General features: G+C 41.2%; 2 protein-coding genes across 2 annotated transcripts in view; one reads left to right on the forward strand and one right to left on the reverse strand.

The window, feature by feature from the left end:
- dzip1 (DAZ interacting zinc finger protein 1) overlaps positions 1-9,130 on the reverse strand; it is a 39,259-nt gene extending 30,129 nt beyond the window's left edge. The window contains exon 1 of the transcript XR_005205776.1: positions 9,099-9,130. The gene's annotated coding sequence lies outside the window, so the exon portion shown is untranslated. The remainder of the gene's footprint in view (positions 1-9,098) is intronic.
- LOC119483688 (heparan-sulfate 6-O-sulfotransferase 3-B-like) lies at positions 303-22,085 on the forward strand. Its single transcript, XM_037762060.1, has 2 exons — positions 303-1,188; positions 21,040-22,085. Exons 1-2 carry the CDS (start codon positions 650-652, stop codon positions 21,788-21,790), a joined length of 1,290 nt encoding a protein of 429 aa, XP_037617988.1. The 5' UTR covers positions 303-649; the 3' UTR covers positions 21,791-22,085.
- The last annotated feature ends 1,466 nt before the right edge of the window (positions 22,086-23,551 follow it).

Below are 23,551 nucleotides of genomic sequence, written 5' to 3' on the forward strand. Positions count from 1 at the left end.
CTTGTGTTTTTGAATATTTTTTTTTGTTAATTTACACGTGAGACTGCTAGAGTTTTATATATATATATATATTTTATTTTACTTAATAAAGCTAGTCTAACTAGATCTTTCCCTAATAATTTATCCTATTTAAATTTATATGTTCTTAATTTTTTTTGTCAATTCACACATAAAACTACCTGAGTTTTTTTTTTTATTGAACTGTATAAAGCTAGTCTAATCAGATCTTTCCATAATTATTTCATCCTATTCAAAGCATTAAAATATTCGTAAAGCTTTTATTGTGAAAGGATGGACCGGAAGTCCACAGGTGTGCATGGTGTCTAACCTGCCTCTCCTGCTGCTGCTGCTGGCTCAGAGCTCAGACACCGATCAGCAGTGTGTTTCTCTCTGGCAGGACAGCAGAGCCAGGACGCTCTTCATGCGCATGAGAGGTGTCATGTGCGCCACTTCTTCCACCTTATTCGACACATTTAAGGAACAAAAAGGATGTTTTTTAGGATGCACCTGAATGGTTAGAAGTTGAGAAGTGGACCAGGAGGAGAAGAACTAGTCAGTCAGAGCTGTGATCCTGCAGGGAATGTGTGCGTAAAAGTGGTGCGTAAAAGTCCTGCAGGATGAGAGCAGAGAGCTGATCTCGATCTCCATCATGGAGGAGAAGTTCAACAGACTCATCTTCATCCCCATTGCAGCACTCCTCTTCTTGATGATCGGCTACCAGTATGTTTGCCCTGCAGACAGCAACACCTGCTACTTCAGGAGCGACGACAAGGGGCTCTTCCAGCGCTACTCATCCGGATTTGAGCTCCTTTACGCAGAAGACGTGGATGAAGACCTCCCATCCAAGATCACATCCAAATTTAACTTCACAGAGAGAGACCTGGACAGACATGTGGACTTCAACATCAGAGGAGATGATGTGATGGTGTTCCTGCACATCCAGAAGACAGGTGGCACCACGTTTGGAAGACACCTGGTGAAGAACATCCAGCTGGAGCAGCCGTGTGACTGCATGCCCGGCCAGAGGAAGTGCACCTGTCACCGGCCAGGCAGAGCAGAGTCCTGGCTCTTCTCTCGGTTCTCCACCGGATGGAGCTGCGGGTTGCACGCGGACTGGACCGAGCTCACGAGCTGTGTGCCCGTGGTGATGAACAAGAGGGACAAGAAGAGCGTGCAGAAGAATAAAAGGTGAGGTGGTGGGAGAGCTGCAGGTGACAGGTGGAGTCACTCATTAATAATCTAATAAATTCACTTATTCATATTCTTATTCACTGATTCAATTTGCTTCCTCGTAGTCTCATTTACTCAGTTTTAAGTCTGTTCATTCACTCAGCTCATCAGTCACCAGCTCATTCACCTATTCTTTCTTTCTTTCATTCATTCATTCATTCTTTCTTTCATTCATTCATTCATGTAATCATGTTTTTATTAATTGATTAACTGGGTCGCTCACAGACTCACCTTTTCAATATTAGGTCAGTGAGTCAGTCACTCACTCATTCACTCACACTTATTCATTCACTCATTCACTCACACTTATTCACTCACTCACTCCCTTACTCACTCATTCACTCACACGTATTCACTCACTCATTCACTCACACTTATTCACTCATTCATTCACTCACACTTATTCACTCACTCACTCCCTTACTCACTCATTCACTCACGCTTATTCACTCATTCATTCACTCACACTTATTCACTCACTCATTCACTCACACTTATTCACTCACTCACTCATTCCATTATTCACTCATTCACTCACACTTATTCACTCATTCATTCACTCACACTTATTCACTCTCTCACCCCCTTACTCACTCATTCACTCACACTTATTCACTCACTCATTCATTCACTCACACTTATTCACTCACTCACTCCCTTACTCACTCATTCACTCACACTTATTCACTCATTCATTTACTCACACTTATTCATTAACTCACACTTATTCACTCACTCACACTTATTCACTCACTCCCTCACTCACTCATTCACTCACTCACTCAACCACACACACCATTATTCACTCAGTCACCCCTTCACTCACTCACGCTTATTCACTCACTCACTCACTCACTCAGTTATTCGCTCACTCACACACATATATTCATTCACTCACTCACTCACTCACTCACTCACTCACTCACTCACTCACTCACTCACTCACTCACTCACTACTACATTTTTAAATAAAGAAAATGAGGTACATTAAGAAGCGAGAGTGCTGCTACTGTACCGTTCAGTAATCAATCACAAGAGACTCATACGTGTTATGATATATTATATATTATCTATACGTTATGAGAGCACTAACACAGAATCCTGAGTGTAACTGAACTGATTAGTCGATTAAGTGAACAGATAATTAGCGGTCGCCGTCTCTCATAATGGACTGAGAGTAATCTGTGGACCAAACACTGAGGAGGAGTCTGGTCGGCAGATTAGAGGAGCTGTTAAGCTTCTTGTACTCACCTACTGTAGAGACACTAAGTCAAAGGTAACGGGATCTTTTATAACACCGTAGAGGTTGTGGCACTAACGTCTCCTGGCTCTCGGTCTCCTCCAGGCTGCTCACGCCAGACGTGTGCGTGTTCTTATTGGCATGTCAACGCCGCCTATAGAGCCGTTGAAGCATGCAACATGCACGCACGCCACATGGCCACGCCAACGCCAGCAGGCCGCTTCCTCCTCCTCGCTAAGGTCTGTTTCAATTTCCTGTAATTACAGAAGCAACGCAGCTAAGCTTAAGGGAGTAAATCACTTAAGAAGGGCCGGGTCCTCTGAGGTGTGCCGCCTGCGTGTTCAAGCCAATTTGGTCCAGAGAGCAAATCTCCATATGTTCCAGAGAGCGTTGAAAAGGGGGGGACGGGGAGCGCCCTTCGCCTTCGAGGATCCTTCCAACCCATTAACCGTCCTCCGTGGCAGCCATCAGACTTAATTTAACGCTTTTAAATAGTTTTGAAGTGGCGCCTCGGAGCCATATCAGCACTACGAGTGAGTCAACAACACTCCAGTCAACATTTGTCAGCTCAATATAATAGTCGGTGAAAAATCAGCACGCATTAACGTCGGCACTTTGGGCCTGATTGCAGACACAAGTTCAGCTTTTTTGAAGATGGGGACCAAATCTGCAGCAATTTTCCCGCTATTAAGTGTCAATTTTTTTTGGTTAAGGGAAGTGTTTATTAGCGGGTCGTGTTTCCACTCAGAGATAATGAGTGGTGGATTAACTCTTGTGGGTGATTTTTATCACAGCAGCAGACAATATCTGATATAATACGATACTGCACTGAGTGATCTCGAAGAGTACTCGCTGATAATGTGATACTTCATTGATCGCTGCAGCGCAAATGCTCTTTCTGCCGGGTCCTTCCACAGGGACGGGAGGTCGGAGGTCAGAGGTCATCGCAGCTCTTGAGCAGCTTTAAGTATTCAGCGTCTCGCTCAAGGACAAATTTGTATCAGCTGTGTTTATTGGCGTGCATATTTTTTATGTTGAATTCACACAAAGAGCAAAGCAAATTTTCAACTCGCTTTGCTTTATACTCTGTATTTACATACAGTGCCATTGCACTGACTGTATCTAGCAATCCACACGTCGCTACTGCTGTGGTATGAACCCAAAATAAACAGATTGTGCTGTGATTTAATTGCAATAAACGTATCAAAATGATGCCGAAACAACTACATAGTGATGACGATTTGTAAAAAGTCTGAATTCACGCTTTGTCGGGTCTGTCCACAAGACGACAAGCAAACAACTTTTAAAATGCTTGTTTTCTGAATGGAGTTTGGATGGATCAGTGCCAAGCTATGCTAACATTGCAGCTGCTCCATCAACACTCAACATAACGTCATTTAGGCATAAATATGGCAGCGATGTTGTTGTAAATGGATGAAAAGGATGCCGAAATAACTACATGATGATGAAGATTTGTAAAACGTCTGAATTCATGCTTTGTCGGGTCTGTCTGCAAGACGACAAGCAAACAACTTTTAAAATGCTTGTTTTCTGAATGGAGTTTGGATCGACCAGTGCCAGGCGATGCAGCTGCTCCATCAACACTTAACATAGCATTTTACTGCATCAGTTTAGATATTTTCAAAGTAAAAGTCCTTAGAAGTGTATAATTCAACTTTTTCCGATGGTATAGTGTTAAAAAAGTGAACAAAAATTGCAATAAATTGTAATATTGAATCGCAATATTTAAAAATCGCAATACATATCGAATCGGCACAGAAGTATCGTGATAGTATCGAATCGGGAGATTGGTGTTTCGTCCCAGCCTTACAATCTGCACCGCATTTTTGCACCGCACTGTTGAGAAACGGCTTTTAAATCCATAGTTATTACAGTGCAGTCTTGTGTGAACAGTTGTCATATATGATCAGATGCAGAATATATATATATATATGTATATATATATATATTGAGAGGAAAGTATCAAATTTGAGCCAAACGCACCATGAGTCATAACTCAATCTATACCCGTGAATTTGTTGGATGAGTCATAACTCATTCAACAGCCACAAATCTGTCACATTAAGTTCTCATTTCCCAGAGTTAATGCCTGGTTGATTTTCTGTCCACACTCTTATCGGGGAATATAGAAGAATATCAGGGGACCATCGGATCGGCCTGGAAATAGACGATCAAATTAAGCCAAGCCCTCCTGTCGTTTTAGATTAAAACTGCTGAGTAAAGACCACACAGAGCTTATTCTGCACTCCATGATGTATTACCACCAGTATTATCAGAGCTGAAAGGCCCTTGTTCTGTCACTTTGGGCGATGTATCCGCTCCATGATGGACTGTGACGCACCGGTTTGTGCATGTCTGTATTTCTGCTAAGGCATGTTACTGCTCAGCTTAATACAATACTTAATGCTACTCTGATTTCAGCCGTTTTTCCATCTGTTCTTAGAAGTTAAGATAGATTAGTTGTTTTTCCAATAATCCCCGTTGCGTTCTACTCTACCTGAAGTGCAGCATAATCATTAAGAGTCTTTCAGGCTGAACCGATTCCGTGTATTTTATAAAGCATTTTCCCCTAGTCCGATTGCAAAACACAATCCAACTCAGTACAGCATGTTTTAAAAGGATGACTCCCGTCTTATACAAGTCACATACAGCAATGGGAATGCAGACAGTCAGGGATCAAACATCATGGGACTGGATGACGCCCACACCTATCTTATGGCTACATCCTGCAGGGTGTGATGTTTGCAGAGAGAGTCTCATCTGCACTGGTTACTTTAACTCTTTAGTGCAGGGTATAAAACATATAGCATTCCTACAAACCCCTCCCAAGACTTGCATTTACTCAAATTTAAAGGTGCAGTGTGTAGGATTCGGCGGCATCTAGTGGTGTGGTTACAGATTGCAACCGACTGAGTACCAGTCCGCTCACTTCTCCCTTTGCAATACTGCGGTAACGTGGGACGCAGAGTGCAAAATCGTTGCAACGCCCATTTAAACGCATTAAATAGGCGTTATCAGTCGCTATAAGCACCATAGATATGAGTCAGTAGGGGCCTACTAGGCCTTCTACGTTGTAAAACTGAATGAAATGTCACATTTTTAACACAAACTAAAAGGCTTCTTTAGGTTTAGGCAACAAAACTACAACTTCTTTAGGTTTAGGCAAAAAAAACACTTAAGTTTAGGGAAAAACATTGTGTTTTGGGTTAAAATAACGACGAACACAAAGACATCTAGACATTGTTGATTTCACACGTGATGCAAACTCTCCTGGGTGAAAACCCTGTCTTGTGTGTCCCCATTGTCTATACTTCAGCACCTGACTTCTGCTTCTGTCATAATTACTACGATTGCTAGAGGTCGCTGTCGTGTTCTTTTATACCTTCTTTCTGTGATCTACCATGTGACTAGATGATAAAACCTATAAGTAGGTGTAGTAGGCCCCTACTGACCCACATCTATGGCGCTTATAGTGACTGATGACGCCTATTTAATAGCCTGACAACAGTCTAATCGGCTGGTGTATCAGTAACACATTATTGTTCTTCATGAAAAGATTAATATATTAATATATTAATGGCACATTTGGTGTGTGTTGTCCTTTCTGAATACAGAAGCATCTGTCTGTTTCCGAGCACTTCACAGTCACCTTGGAATCACCTTTCTCCTACACAACCCACTGGTGTAAAAAACACCAGCCAATACATAAACTGATATTACAAACACTTGGCCAGATCTGCAACGTACGAGGTGCAATATATTCCTGATGATATTTTTTGTATACATATACATACATTTGTGGGTTGTTGAGGTATGAAACGTTTCTTCAAATAGATACATGCATAAGAATAAATACCAAGAAAAGGTTTTTCCCATAGACTGTATATAGAGATGGACGGCGCGTCTCCACTTCCTCCCACTGTACAAAAGTGAACAACAACAACAACTAATCATAATCTCTCCATAACTACATTTATGATCAATTTGACACTTGTTCTATTACACAGACTCGTAACGGTTGTGAAAGGTTAAAGTTACATCTCCTCTCTCGTACAACTCTCAAACCTCTGGTTCCACAACTACTTCACTCGGAGCAGCTGTCAATCATGACGTATCCTACGTAAACGTACATCAGCGTGATAAAAAATAACAAAAATGTATTTGACGTGTACTTTGACTTTTTAGTTTGGCCCATGTCCCATCCACTAACATGGAAGGGGCGGGGTTTATGACCTATACTGCAGCCAGCCACCAGGGGGCGATCAAGATGTGTTGGCTTCACTTTTGAGGAGCTGTCATGTCGTCCATCTTTATATACAGACTATGGTTTTTCCTTGCATCTATCCATCCGCCTTCCTCCTCTCTGGCAATTTCCCTCCTAATACACAAACTTCAGTGAGTAACACGTGGCCACCATTGGTCAGAGGCTCCTGCAGGGCTTCGCTCGCAGCAGGAAGTCACAGCACTCACACCGCAGCGGGTTACAAAATTGCTGCACGGGCCAGATGTCAAACCCGCTTCAATTGCCGGGCCGCCCGGTTCATCCTCGGCAGCCGGCCTCACACTGAGCAGTCAGAGAGTGTAACCTCACTGCTGACCTCATTATTTCAGATTAGAGCAAAGCAACGCAGGCTGGCCAACACACAGATCAGCCCGTGTCTAATTAGCCCAGTTCATTCTAGACACAGTCGAGGTGGTTTTAGCTATTCATTTGGAAATGGCACCCTATTAGTGGTGATAACGACACTAAAGGCATGAAAATATGCTAAAATATGCAGGAAGTTGACGAGGTTTAGCAGTCAAACAGGGATGGTGAGAAAGATGATTTTATCAAAATGCAGTTTTCAAGATATGTGAGTTTCTGTTTCCTCTTGTTAAACCGTGTTTCACTGAAATACTTTGACTATATGGGGAAAAAACATCTGGTTGCAAGTTTTTGACATTAATCTTCCCGTGCAGTCGCAGTGAGTCATTTTAAATCCTCAACCAAAGAGAGCCGAACGTAGAGATTTCAGAGAGGGATGTATATTATTGAGCAGAGTATTTCTAATATGCTTTAGGTGTAATACTGCCATTTCACTGTTCAACGTTGCTTTTGACTGCGATGTCGAAGCTTACACATCAAGTTAATTGAAGCTGCCACACCTTGTTGTAAAAAAAGGGACCTTCAGTCACCAGAAACTGCTCCCAGTGGATATATGATGCCTTAAAGTGGGACTATTGAAGTGGGACTACTAGTCTGTACATTGTAGGAGATGGTTTACATTTCACTAAAGTTCTGATTCGTCACTTCTTGTGGGTGGAAAAGGTACAGTACAGTACCTGACACACACCAGCGTTTTATTTTTGGCAAAGGATGAATGCACAGGTCTTTTGGGAGCCTGATGCTGTGATGTAGGCCGGCTGATAAAGTATTAAAGTCTCTTCAGGCAGCATTTAGTTGTAGTTTTTGTCACTTTATCTTTACACGACACTGGGTATAACCTCTATAGAGGAGGCCAAGGTAATGACATCAAATGTTAGGTAATGACGTATAGATGTTACGTGTGTTCGTTTGAGTCTCTTCACACTCATGACTCAAAGTATCCTCACCAGCCTGTCGATGACGTCTGGATGTGTACAGAGTATCACCTTTTGCATGACTCGGCACATTGTGATTTACGCCACAGTCTGCTGTGCCAATATTCATATATCATGGGGAAACATGACCTTGATCGGTTGTCTTACAGCAGAATGGTTTTAATATTAGCAATTAGGTCCAAAAGAGAGCTAAGTGACCTCTGAACTCTCTGTGGAGGGAGGCAGATATGGATGCTGGTACCAAAGTGGCTCTGACTCCTGGGTTGTATCGACCCTTTAACATCTGTTTTGTCTTTAGATTTATTGGCTCCATCTTTAGATGTACAGTATTAGTCGATTAGAATCTAATTATAAAGAAAATTACACACTTAAATTGATAGCTTGACATTTTGGGATAAATGATTATTCGCTTTCTTGACGCACGTTAGATGAGAAGATTGATACCACTATCTAAGAGAGGTATCGATCTTCTCATTTAAAGGCTTTTACACACCAGTGGCGTTTTTTGTGCGATTAATTCGCACGTCTATGTGACGAAAAAGCGGCGTAATGTTTTTTCATTAATAAGGCTTTCTTTCTGAGCTTTTCGAACCGTGAATAACGGCATCAACCAATCACTTTGTGCGTAACGGACATATCAAAACGTACAGGGCACCAGGACCAGGACTGTCAAAGTTAACGCGATAATAACGCGTTAACTCAAAATGTTTTTAACACCACTAATTGTAATTATTTATTTAATTTTGTCCTCCGCTACGCAAATCTATTTGAATTTGTAATTGAAAAAGTGTTGCAACTGTCGCAAATTTGCTGGTATGAATAGTTTTGATGCTAACATTCACAGGCAATATTTTGCATTTTTCATGTTGTTTATCCGTCACGCTCCCAGTGTGTAAAGGCCTTAAAGGCAGGGTTTGGCATTCTTGAGAAAATAGCAAAAGTACACTAGATTTAAAAAAACAATCCAACCGAAAAAAACAGTAGTAGCCAGCAGCACTAGCACTAACATGGTTTTGTTAGTACTCACAGCTGTGAAGCTACCAGATGGTGGAAGACTCCGGTGATGCACAACGATTACAAGCAGGCAGGCAGGTAGGCCGTCCAATCATTTCATTTGGGCCGAATGAAATTACGCTGTTGGGATATAATGACAATTTCAACAAATATAATAAGCAAAAGTATTTGAACAACACTACCAACCATACCTTTAACTCTTTTTCTTTCATTTGGAGTCTTAACTATCACAGTTTTCACTATTATGACATTTTTCTGCTTTCAAACCGCCACCACTTTCATCATTATACTTTTACTTTCTACAGTTATGAACGGCTTTCTAACTCCAGAAAGAAAGCAATTAACACATCCTGTCACAATAGGTCACACACTGCACTGCACATAGAGTCTTCTAACTTTTAGAAGCAATTATCAGGAATTTCAGCGATAACACCACATTTTTTAAAAACACGTTTAGCATGAGACACACGTTGTTATCTGCATCTCGGTGGTGTCCTGTTGTGTTCACGAAGTCCCTGAAATACCCGTATTTATAGTCTGCATTTAAATTTAAACAACACATTACAGCAGACGCATGGCTGTGCAGTCTGTTGCAGGAGTGTGAATACAATAATGAACTGATAATGATTTCTAAAACCAGCCCTGGTGGATTTTTGATGTTCTGTTTACAGCTTGTGTTGACACACTTACAGTCGGTGAGGTCTTGTGGGAAATTCTCAAATATCCCAGTAGTAATTACCACCGGGTTCTTATGTGAAAACATTTTGTAGTTGGCAGCATACAACCCACACTTCATGTCTTTTAGTTTTTAACATCACAGGCTACATGGCCTACTTGCCAATGAACTCATTTAAGTTTAAATGCCAAGTGACACTATTGCAAGATTTAGTCAGCAGTTAATTGGACATTGTGTGAAGAGACATATGGAAGACCACTTCTGTCAAAAATTCGCCACCATTTTTTTTTTCATAATTATATTTTACCTTGATCATATATTCCACTATACAGTTTTTAAAAATTAAACTTAAATACATCTGGTAATCATCACCTCAGGCCTCTTCTATTTTTTTTTGTCATTTTTTATCTTGCTTAGCTTAATGATGATGCTAAGTCATAATTATTTAGCATCTCCCACAGATGAGAAAACTCATTATGACTTAGTATCTCCAAATTATGAGGACATTTTTCAAAATTAGGAGATACTATCTCATAATTTGTAAAAGTTTGATAAAGTTAAATTTTACAAATTGCCCCACGGGGACAAATAAAGTGTCTTGAATTGATTTAAGATAAAGGCGTTTTTTTCATGCGATTATTTCACACGTCAATATATTTTTTTTCGATCTGTTTTTGTCATGAATACTTTCACACAGAACGCAAATATTACGTGGCAAAAAATATGCGGAAAAACGTCATTTGTTTTCAGAACGAGGTCGATTTTTCTGAGCTTTCACACCACGAATAAAAGCACTGCATTAACGCAACTTGCGTTTTTTAGGTTGTAGCGGGTTTTAAAGGTAGAGTGAAGATACTGGCATCATATGAAACTACAGCCTAACCCAGAACTAGAACCTAAGGAATCCATTGGTACCAACCATGTCATACTAACTTGTTGCGAGGGAGGCTAAACAACGCTCCAAACTAACGCTAACTTTTGGTAGGAAAAACTGTCATGGCCATCTTCAAAGGGATCCCTTGACCTCTGACCTCCAGATATGTGAATGTAAACGGGTTCTATGGGTACCCACGAGTCTCCCCTTTACAGACATGCCCACTTTATGATAATCACATGCAGTTTGGGGCAAGTCATAGTCAAGTCAGCACACTGACACACTGACAGCTGTTGTTGCCTGTTGGGCTGCAGTTTGCCATGTTATGATTTGAGCATATTTTTTATGCTAAATGCAGTACCTGTGAGGGTTTCTGGACAATATTTGTCATCGTTTTGTGTTGTCTATTGATTTCCTATAATAAATATATACATACATTTGCATAAAGCAGCATATTTGTCCACATGTTGATAAGAGGATTAAATACTTGACAAATCTCCCTTTAAGGTGCATTTTGAACAGATAAAAAATGTGATTAATTTGTGATTAATCACGATTAACTATAGACAATCATGCGATTAATTGTGGTTAAATATTTTAATCGATTGACAGCCATAGGTTTAACATTTCACAATAAAAGACAGTGGTTTATTTTCCAAATGGTCGAAATGGACTTTTATTAAAACAGATTTTTCTTTTAATGATTGTATAGTTGAATATAGAATCAAGTTCCTTTAACACAAAATGTGTTGTTTCAGTTAAATCAAAGCCCTCAGCGAACTCCCTTCATGACAGAGCAGCGTGTTGTATTCTTGTGAGAAATTCAGAGGATCTTGGTAATCTCCACACTCCTTAGGGGGATTAGGGGCAGTCGAAGACAGACAGGTTTTATTATAAGGGGAATGAGGAAAGGGGGGGGGGATTAATCCAGAAGTCCAGATTTATACAGAAACCTGTCGACTGGATTGAGGATTTCTTTTTACAAAACAGTGTACAAGAGGAAACAACATCACAGGGAGGAGGTCTCTGCTAGACAGATCATTATGTGCTATCCGTCAAACAGCCTTGTGGTTCCTGATTTGTGCCGTCAGGACTTCTTGTTGGTTGGATGGCGGATAAGTCATGATGGAATGACAACTGTTCAATTGCATGGGAACTACAGCAGATTCAACAAAGTCCTTATCTCTCTTATTATTATTGTAGGTGGGGAAGTGTTGGATCTAGCATAATAATGCAGACGATTATTGTCAGGCTATGAAATAGGCTTTATCAGTCGCTATAAGCACCGTAGATGTGGGTCAATAGGGGCATACTACACCTACTAGTAGGTTTTTTTCATCTATTCACATGGTAGATCACTGAAAGAAGGAATAAAAGAAAGCGACAGCGTCCTCTAGCGACCGTAGTAATTATGACAGGAGCAGAAGCAGAAGTCAGGCGCTGTAGTATAGACAGTGTGAAACTCCATTAAGGGGTGGAGGTTGAGGACGATGGATGGGACATAAAACACAGGAGACCGGAGTTTGCCATGGAAACCAACAATGTGTAGTTGTCTTTGTGTTCGTCGTTATTTTAACCCAAAACACAATGTTTTTCCTTAAACTGAACAGGTTTTTTTTTTTATGCCTAAACCTGAAGAAGTTTTAGATTTGTTACCTAAACCTGTTTTATTGCCTAAACCTAGATAAGTTGTAGTTTTGTTGCCTAAACATACCTGTTTTCTTTGCCTAAACATGAAGAAGTTGTATTTTTGTTGCCTAAACATAACTGTTTTATTTGCCTAAACCTAAAGAAGTTGTTGTTTTATTGCCTAAACCTGAAGAAATTGTAGTTTTGTTGCTTAAACCTGTTTTTTTGCCTAAACCTAAACAAGTTGTAGTTTTTTTGCCTAAACCTAAATAAATTGTATTTTTGCTAAACCTAAACCTAAAGAAGCCTTTGTGTTTGTGTTCAAAACGTTTCATTCAGTTTTACAACATTTTAGAACGTGTTGTTTTTAAGTTTCAGCTTCACAACGTAATGACCTATTGACCCACATCTATGGTGCTCATAGTGACTGATGAAGCCTATTTACCGGCCTGATAACAGTTCAATCGAGTGCAGCATAATAAGGAAAGATACAAGACGTAAACCACTCACTACCTTCAAAGACTCAATGTAGCAAGAAAACATAAAGAAAACATACAGCATACAGTGTCGGAAGCAGCCTTCACAGATTGCTCAAAAGTGAATTGCCTTTCAGAAATTCCTCAGCAGTTTGTGTGGGTGGATGTGACCTTTGCAGAGTGCAGCCTCCCATTCATCCCTTCCATATCTACATGGACCTAGAGGACTGGCTGACACCTCACAAAGCTGCAAAGATTAAGATGTCGAGGAAAGGTTAAGGCTAAGGCGCTAAAGCTACTAAAGCTGCGCACGGCAGGTTGTGGCGTGCGTGGATGCACACTACGCCTTGTCGTGGGTGCGTTTGATAAAACGAATGAACTCTGGGAACTCTGGAAAAAATGAAATGCAGCCACATTTGAAGAAATACAGACGATTCCAATAGAGAGTTTCAATGCAAAGATGTTTTTGAGCGGTTTCATTTGTTTTAGTGTACGTTGGGCTGCAGCTCCCACCACAGTCTATCACCTGTTTTTCAGCAAAACCACATCTTCACACCCTCGCTTTGCCCGGACACCTCGCGTTTCCGAAAGCGCTCTCTCAGTTCCCTCGTCTCCACATCAGCCTCCCTGGGGCTTTTCCTTTATCGCCCAAAATAGCATCTCATATCTGCAACCAATGAAGATCACAGTGCAGCACCAGTCTCCTTGCTCATCATTTCTCTCCTCGTACTCGGCGCAGATTTATCTGTCAAGCGATTTTTTTACCTGCCGATAACTGGGTTATGTTGTGCTATTGACGCATCATGTGGGGCTGAAGGAGAGTAGTTTTTATGTGGTGATCCTGCTGTGCGCAGATGGGGATGAGGAGAATTTTGCCTGTAATTGGCACACGAAGATTAAATTTGCACTAAAGAAAGAATCAGATGCGTGGAAATGGATCCCCCTTGACCTCTTGTTCTGGAGACCGATGTGACGAGACTCAGTCATCTCGATAATAATCCCCTTTAACATTCAGACCTGCTGCTGCCTCCGACATTCCTCTTTCATCCATCTAATTGCCAGCCTCGTTTACTTTTTTGGGGGGTGGCTCAGCTGTAAAATCGAACCAGGCTAGTATTTTATCTGCTTTGCCAAATGCAGTCTTGTCCACAAAATCCTTCCTGGTCTAAGGGCTGTTCAAAATGTACCTTAAAAGGTAGATTTTTCAAGTATTTAATACTCTTATCAACACGGGAGTGGGCAAATATGCTGCTTTATGCAAATGTATGTATATATTTATTATTGGAAATCAATTAATAACACAAAACAATGACAGATATTGTCCAGAAACCCTCACAGGTACTGCATTTAGCATAAAAAAATATGCTCAAATCATAACATGGCAAACTGCAGCCCAACAGGCAACAACAGCTGTCAGTGTGTCAGTGTGCTGACTTGACTATGACTTGCCCCAAACTGCATGTGATTATCATAAAGTGGGCATGTCTGTAAAGGGGAGACTCGTGGGTACCTATAGAACCCATTTACACTCACATATCTTGAGGTCAGAGGTCAAGGGACCCCTTTGAAAATGGTCATGGCAGTTTTTCCTCTACAAAATTTAGTGCAAGTTTGGAGCGTTATTTAACCTCCTTTGCAACAAGCTAGTATGACATGGTTGGTACCAATGGATTCCTTAAATTGTATAGTTTCATAGATACCAGTATCTTCACTCTAGCTTTAAAACTGAGCCCGCTACAACCTCTGAAAAAACAAATAGCGGCTGGGCCCGACGGTGGCCTGTTGGATTTTTTTTAAAAAGGTAAATTAAAAATCATAAGTTGCATTAAAGAAATTACATACATACATACATACATACGTTTGATATTTTTATGACAACAATCTTTAAAATTAGATGACAGATTAGATATTTTTTACTTTAGGTTGCTGACGGGGTTTATTATTTCCTGTAGAAATGTGTGTGAAGCTGTGATATTATCACAAGTTAAGGAGCGTTCTTTAGTGATAGTAATTGCCTCTTGAAGGCGATGGTTAAAGGGATCCCTCGTGGCCGCAGAAACACCTTTAAAAATCCAACTGCGCGAGTTATCAACACCATGACTCCGGTGTGGAATCGATGTTTCGTCCTGTGCTTGTTTTCAAACTGGCTTCCTCTCCCTATACTCGGCAGATAGAAACTGGCTTCCAAAGCAATAACCTCATTGGAACAGCGTGAGGTGGAGACGGAGCGGTGAAATCGTTCTTCAGGAACACATCAACTAAAAGCAACATGATGTATTTTCAATTTTATCTAAAAGAAAAAAAAAAAGAAAGATGAAATAAATAAGATTGTCGTCGATCCAGATCCTTTTTGTACGGGCTGCTTCTTCAGCGGCGTAAATAGTTTCCATCAAGGCTTTTATCATGAGGGCCGACTGTGTCCTTGATGCTAGTGAGTGAATTAACAAGGCAGATATCGATCTTTTGCTGCGAGTTTCCTCTGTAGCTTTTTGATGGTGATTTAGAGAGTGAGAGGGAGACAATTGAGGAAGGGAGGCGGAGGGAGGGCGATCAATAGTGTTTGCAGGTTTGCTGTATGGAGAAAGGTGACAGGCAAGCGAGAAGGGCATGAACGAGGCAGCGGATTGATCGGTGGCAAAATGCGACAAGCTGATTTAAATTTACCTTTAGGAACAACCGTGCATTATTACAAACACGCTTGTGTGTTGCCAGTGGCAGAATCAACGTCTTGTACATTCACTCGAATAAATAAATAGATGAAGAACATTAGATTTCAGCCCCATCAATCAGGTATCTGAGAGCATCAAAAACGTTCCCACTTTGTCCTGTTCAGGCCTGAAAGACTTGAAAGCCATTTAGCGCATTAGCAAAGAGCTGAGGCACTGGCATGGAATAAAGCAGGATGAATGATGTCTGACAGAGATGGATGGTGAGGAAGGGTTGTTTTAGCTCAGGAAAGCCTCATCAACCAACAAACAGTTCAGGCTGTTCTCATACGCCGCTCGTAGCTGAACCTACGAAACGTAATACACTGTAATTCGTATATATCCAATTAAATCAATTTGTATGTAATCCAGGAAGTATAAAGAGCGAAAAACACCGTGTATAGGGAGGAGTAAAACTAAGTAGTTTTGTTGCCTAAACCTAACCAAGTCGATCTTTTCCTAAAACTAACTAAGTAGTTTTGTTGCCTAAACCTAACCAAGTCAAACTTTTCCTAAACCTAAGTAGTTTTGTTGCCTAAACCTAAGTTGATCTTTTCCTAATGCCAACTAAGTGGTTTTGTTTATTAAACCTATCTAAGTGGTTTTGTTTATTAAACCTAACTAAGTAGTTTTGTTGCCTAAACCTAACTAAATGGTTTTGTTACCTAAACCTAAGTTGATCTTTTCCTAAACCTAGAAAAGTAGTTTTGTTTAAGAACACAGTCCATTTTTGAGTGAAATGTTTCTATTGAAAGCACTTTTAGACATTTTTGGGTCAGATCGTACCTGCAGAGCGACTCCTACTTGTGATAACAAATGCTATAAAACGCTCGATCAAAGTGACACTTCCCGTTTCCTGCATGACAAACCCTCAGCCACTCAACCTACGAGTAATTATTCGTGACCTTCATAATCTGACCCTGCGTCTGTCCCTGACACGAGTAAGAGGAGAGCTTTGACATTTTCTGCTCTTTTGTCAATAGGTCACGATGAAAGCACAGATGCAGGAAGGCGGGGTTGCATGGACATTTATTGATCCGGCTGTCTCGCGGTTAGCTGTACAGATAGATGATAGGCACGGGGGGTGGAGGGCGGAGGGGAGGAAGAAAAGACTGAGCTGTTTTCCAGGAAGTACAACAAAGGCCGCTTTGTGAGGCGCTCGTGTGTGTCCATCCATCTAGTGCTGTCCGCTCAACCCGGCGAAGATGGCAGGGTAATTCACTTAGCTTCCACTGTGGATGGCCATTATCTCTGGGTGGTGGGCCTGTCTGCGGGTGTGTTCTGCCATGATATCATCACGCCACTCACTTAACTGTATATCACAGCTGATTGATATCTGCCGTCTGGCAATTATTGCTAAATTGTGGACCTTTTAAGGCTGTTTGGCTGTGCACTCCCTGCTCAGTAACACAACTTCTCTCTGAATTAATCTAATTTGGCAGTTTAGCAGTGAACTACACAGCTGTGCAGATGCTTTTATTGTGAAAGCTCCTGTTTTTACATCTAATATACAGCCGATTTAGTACAAAATAACTTAACTGATGGCAAGCAATGCACTTTAACAGAATGTTCGTGTCACAGAATGACATCTTTTCTCAGCATAGTTGGATATATAATCAAAAAATAGAGGTGGGGGGGAAAAGAAATAATAAAGCATTGTATCGGGATATTTTGCGTGGCAATATTGTATCGATACACGGACGTATCAAGCTTTTATTATATATACTAGGGCTGTCAAAGTTAATAACGCATTAACACAAATTTGTTTAACACCACTAATTTCTTTAACGTATTAACAGCAATTTGCGATTCAGCCCGACCACTATTCAATCCTCCGGAAGTTGTAGCGGGCTCAGTTTTAAAGCTACAGTGAAGATACTGACATCCTATGAAACTAGAAAACCTAAGGAATCCATTGCTCAACCATGTCATGCTAGCTTGTCACGAAGGAAGCTAAATAACGCTCCAAACGTACGCTCAATTTTGGTGAGGAAAAACTGTCATGACCATCTTCAAAGGGTCCATTGACCTCTGACCTCAAGATATGTGAATGTAAATGGGTTCTATGGGTACCCACGAGTCTCCCCTTTACAGACACGCCCACTTTATGATAACCACCAATTCACCAAACTATAAAATTATATAAACATTCAGTCCAAAAACTGTGTCTTTTTTTCTACAAGAAAGTGAACAAATCTGCCAGCAGAATGAGACAAATCTACTCTCTCGGTTTTAAGAAATTACTGCAGTCGATGCTTTTGATGTGAAGCTTTTCATGACGGACACAAATACTTTTTTTTAATCTGTCCTTGGTAAAAATGTAATCATGAAAATTTGTTTTTTTTCTTGAGACTATAAACAGTGAAAGAGGAACATCTCCAAAGGCTCATGAATACACATCTTGTAGATAAAATAGGTAAAAAAGCAGAACTTACTGAAAGCAGAGTTTGGCAACAGGCAGGTCAAACACATGACTGAAGGGAGCTGATGAGGTAACGTGGAGCAGGTGTGCAGGTGGGTGTGGAAACTGCTGGACAGGGACGGAACTGCATGTTCTGAAATGACAGAAGATATAAAGGACCGTATGAAAACTAATAGGGGAATATTGTAATTCAGCCTTCTCTTAATAGTCACAATAAAAAGATAGCTTTCATGTGTGCTCATAAAGGTGTGTTTTTCCATATGCAAAGAACAACAATGGCGTCTCTATCAGGGCTTTATTTCCTCATAATAACCAAAGTAGCAGCTAATGGGACCAGTATGCCAGTTTTGAGAAACACAACACATGTGATTGAACATTTACTCTTAACAAAGAGTGCTTTATTTTTTCAATTTCCTTCCCCCATCGCTCCTTTATTCTGCATTATTAATATAATGTGATGCAAGTTCCGCATCACATATTGCCAAATGTTCTACTAATCAGATGAAATATGTTGACTGTGTGTTGTTTACAGTTGTGGATATGATCCATGGTGATCTGAACACACACTTAATCTCCCGTTCTTTCACAGATTACCACTCTGTCTATATATATATGTCACTTTGGACATTACCGTTAGCGTAGCATTTTGTTTGCCATAAACTTTCCAGTTGCTAATTGTTTACTGGTTGCACTCATAAATGTTTTAATAAGAGTACGTCAGCTTTAAAGAGGACCTATTATGCTTATTTTCAGGTGCTTACTTGTATTTTGGGTTTCTAATAGAACATGTTTAAATGCTTTAATGTTCAAAAAAACTTTATTTTTCTCATACCGGCTGTGCTGCAGCACCTCTTTAACCCTCTGTCTGAAACGCTCTGTTTGAGCCCCGCCCCCGAAAAGCTCAGTCTGCTGTGATTGGTCAGCTGGCCCACTGTTGTGATTGGTCAACTGAACCAAACTCTTCGGACTCCAGCTCCTCTCTAACTAGCTTTGTTTGAGGGCGTACCAAACTAGCCACTAGGCAGGTATGCAAATGTGTTACTTGGTGACATCACCATGTTAATGAAGAAAAGGCGGGGCTTCAAGTGAGGCGTTTCAGGAGCAGTGGACTTTGTAACTTTGCAGACCTTTTACATGCACAAAAAACTATATAAAACACTAAAGGAAAGGGAATAAACATAATAGGTCCTCTTTAAATTCTTTATACTGTTATATTATTTCAAGATATTGGGAGGAGGGTGTTACAGTTTTTTAAGTCACAGGTATCAGATGTGCTTACTGAACTGATATCTTTTGTGCCTGTTTTAAGAAATGAAGCGTCCAATAATTTGCATACAGTCCCTTAGTAACTGGTAGAGTAGCAATTGAGCAAAAAAAGTGGAAATGGTTGATAATTATGTCGCTATTTCCAGTTTTTCTCTGTGTTATAGCAAAAGAGGCTTTAATGCAACTGTGGAGGGCTTCTAGGTTTATTGATAATACTGACTCAAAATAAGTATTTCACACATACGCTCAGGTACTGAGAAACCCACAAACCGTTCGGGATCTGATTTTGGGAGCCCGTCCAGCTCATCACAGCAGTCTGCTCTCTTCTCGGCCAAATTCAGTCCACAGAGACGTACTCACAAAGAGAGAAAATCCACACTGTTGTACACCAGCGGGCTAACAGGTAGTCTAAGAAAGAAGCATCAACAAGTTAGAAATCTGTATATAGGGAAAAAGGGAAATGATCACCCTTGGGTTTTAAAGAGAATTTTTTTCCAGAGCAGCGTTGCTGTAAAATATCCTTGAATCTGAATTCTTTATTTAGCTGTTGAACGAAAGCTCCGAGAAAATAAACCGCAGCCTTGAGGAATGAAAGAAATAAGCGTTTTTTTATTCGGGCTTTATGTTCGGTTTGCCGACGCCGACATCTTAAGGTCACGCTGATCTCTGCGCACAAGACGAACATTTTCAATTTCCCTTTTATCTGTGTTGTTTTCCTTTTGATATCAACTTTTGAAAAAATGGCTGAAATCCTCCCGGCGCTGACTCCCCCCCAGTCACCTCGCCGTTATGCCGGTCATCTCTGAACTCAATAGATAAGAGCGAAAAGCTGTTTTCTGGTTGAAAGGTTCTCGCGGCAGCTGTGTTACAGCAACTTTTTGAAGCGTCGTTTCGTGGCAGATCAGAGCGATCCAGAAAGGTGTCGGAGACGGGGGGAAAAAAAAGTCATTACCAGAGGACAGCAGGAGCAAATTGGTGTGACAAAAACAAAATAATTGCACATCTGCAGGATATTAAGTGCTATACATGCTACTAGGTTTGCATTGCTTTCTATATCATTAGTCTCCAACACCCTCCGACTCGCTCGATGATGTTTTCATTTAAACCCTAATCACACTCTCGGTGCTCTCTGCATACTGTACTTCCAGCTCTGCGGTGTTTCTTCCTGCTCGTATTTCTTTTTAACTGCAGAAGGATATGAGAAAATTTGATGTATAGCTTCGTCCTCCTTCGCTGTGCTGGAACAGACAGTTTCTTCATCATTCACTGAACACACAGTTAAACTTAATACTGTTGTAATTCAATTTAAGATGTTGTTTTAAATCAGAAAGCCGGGGATATTTGAGTGAAATAATCTTTAAAAAAGTAAGTTTCTATTAGAGTTGTTCCGATGCGAGTATCGGAAATGCGTCCGATACTGCTCAAAATTCGAAATTTGTTATCTGCAAGTACGCAAGTCTACACACCGATACCATAATTTATTAACCCAGAAAATAAAATCAACCGCAAATCAATTCTTCTTTGCCTCTTCAAAACAGTACTGTGCTGTCGCCCTGGTTGTGCAACACAGTCTCACGTCAGTTCGTGAAATACATAGACACAAATTTCCCTTCTTTTCGTGACCTTCAGTACGACTTCCAACAACGTATTTTTCATGCTTTTTCCTACGAATGTCCAGCAACACGTAACGCACGAGTCAATTTCCGCTCCAGTCTTTTCAAAATAAAACAAATTAGTTTAGGACATGAAGCGTACAGACATGAAAGTGGTATCAATCTTCTCATAACTCTCAGAAAGAAAAGGAATATCCCAGAATGCCTTTCAGTCACAAAATGGCAATCTGGACAAAAGCGCTACCGTCCGTGCTTGACACCTCCTCTGATGCATCTCTTTTTCTGTCCTGCAGGAATTTCTACTACATCACGATGCTACGCGATCCCGTGTCACGCTACCTCAGCGAGTGGAAGCACGTGCAGCGCGGGGCCACTTGGAAAACCGCCCTCCACATGTGCGACGGCCGCCCGCCCACTCAGGACGAGCTCCCCGCCTGCTACAGCGGCGAAGACTGGACCGGCGTGCCCCTGGCGGACTTCATGAGCTGCCCCTCTAACCTCGCCAACAACCGCCAGGTGCGCATGCTTGCCGACCTCAGCCTGGTGGGCTGCTACAACATGTCGTCGGTGAGCGAGCTGGATCGTGGCCGCTTGCTGCTCGCCAGCGCCAAAGCCAACCTGCGCAACATGGCGTTCTACGGCCTGACGGAGTTCCAGCGCAAGACGCAGTACCTGTTCGAGCGGACGTTCGGCCTGCGCTTCATCCGGGCCTTCACGCAGATCAACAGCACGCGCGCCGCCAGCGTCGGCATCAGCGAGAAGGTGCGGTGGCGCATCGAGGGGCTCAACGCGCTCGACGTGGAGCTGTACGAGTACGCCAAGGAGCTGTTCCTGCGGCGCTACCAGTACAACCGCCAGAGGCAGCACCAGGAGGAGCGGCAGAGGAGGTGGCAGGAGAGGCAGCAGAGGCAGCGGATGCACAGGACCTATCTGGCGGAGCTGTGGAGACTAGGAGGAGGAGGAGGAGGGGAGGAAGAGGAGGTGAAGGCGTTGGAGGCAGTAGCCACTACAGAGGACTACAGCAGCCAGGTGGTGAGATGGTGAGGAGGAACTAAAAACACCAATGAACTGACTGATCGCTGTTTGATTCATTGTGCTTTACTCTCCTCCCCGTCTCTCCTCCGCCGTGAATCTGCCAAAACCTCCTGCCCTCATAGCCTCTTAGCTCTTTGTTGGACTGCCGAACGGTGTCTTAATATTTAAAATGGATGTATTTGTCATGGCAACATTTTGTATTTTTTTTCTTTTTTTTTTTCTTATGGCTATTTTTTGGCACTGCAGTTGTGAATTGTATTTATTTATTAATTAGCAAAGTGCTTCGAATGTTCTCAAAGCGCTGAAAAATGTTTCTTAAATTTCGCTAATAATTAGTAAAAAAAAACAAAAAAAAAAACACGAGGAACAATTTTAGTCTATTTTAAAAAATGGCGAGCGACTCGAAGGATCTTCTGTGTCATGTTTGTGATCTAGCGCCGTGTTGATCAGTGAAATCTTGTAGTTTACTCTGTGGTGTTTGGCTTCATAAGAATATCAAAGCACAAACTTGGCAATAGTCTGCGGTGTGTTTTTTTCTTCTTCTTTCTGATTGATTAAAGGTATAATATGTTACATTTGTCGGTTGGTGTTTGTAAAGACGTGGCATTCAAAGTTGGCCACTCCTCCAGAGAGCAGTGGTCGTGAATGAAGAGAGGGAGCGGCGTTAAGGTCTTTGTAAACCAAGTCCTTCTTTTTTGTATGCGTTTTTTTAATCCATCATCCGATAAAAAAACGTAACGCACAAAAACCTTACACACCGAGTCCGATGGGGTTTATTATATCCGTTAAATTTGCAATACGAGACAAAACTGATTTAATTACATGGGTGCAATGGTTTGCGCTAGTCCCAAACGGGACTAATGAATCACTACTGGCTAATCTTTCGCACTTTGTTTTGCAACCATCCCCGATTCCAAGCTGTTCTGCAATCACCTGCCACAAACTATCTTTAAATTCCTCATCTCTGTATTCTTTTATTTCTTTATCGTGCAAGTGTTTCGTGCTGGGATACAAAGTAAATGTTTATCAGATGCCATTTTGGATGATGACGTTTGCACGGATTGTGGCTCTGAGAGGTCAAACAACCCTCTTTCGCATTTTTTTCACGGATGCCAAAAAACGCAGAAATTCAAACTTGTTCCGCAAACTTTAATGACGGACGAAAGTATTTATTTTTAAACGTGCGACAAAAAATACGGACTTGGAGTGCAAAGGCTTTTAGTGAGAACAAAAGCAGGAGTAATAAATGTTATTTTCTGTTTGTTTCACGCCGGTTACGCTTTAAAGCACAAATAAACACACCCACAAATCTGCGGGAATGTGCCAGATTTTGAATGAATTTTGAAAATTTTAACCCAAACCACAATCTTGTCCTAAACCTAACAAAGTATTTTTTGTCAAATAAATTCCATACTTAAGTTACGTCACTTCCGGTGTTATTTTAATCCCAAACCACGATCTTTTCCTAAACCTAAATAAGTAGTTTTGCTGCCTAAGCCTAACCAAGTCGTTTAACTAAGTCGTTTTATTTTGAAAAGACTGGGGCGGAAATTGACGCGTGTCTGGACATTCATAGGAAAAACTCACGAAAATGTTGTTGTTGAAAGTCATGGGAAAAAAAGGGAAAATTCGTGTCTATATACACAAATCAAATAGATGAAACTTCGTGACTATTTCATGAACTGCTGTGAGACGGTGTTGTGCTGACGCCCAGAAACGTCCCGAATACAGCAAAATGAGAAGAAAAGAGAAAATACACTTCTAGTGGGA

Source organism: Sebastes umbrosus, chromosome 24 (genome assembly GCF_015220745.1).
Source record: "Sebastes umbrosus isolate fSebUmb1 chromosome 24, fSebUmb1.pri, whole genome shotgun sequence".
NCBI classification, from domain to species: Eukaryota; Metazoa; Chordata; class Actinopteri; order Perciformes; family Sebastidae; genus Sebastes; species Sebastes umbrosus.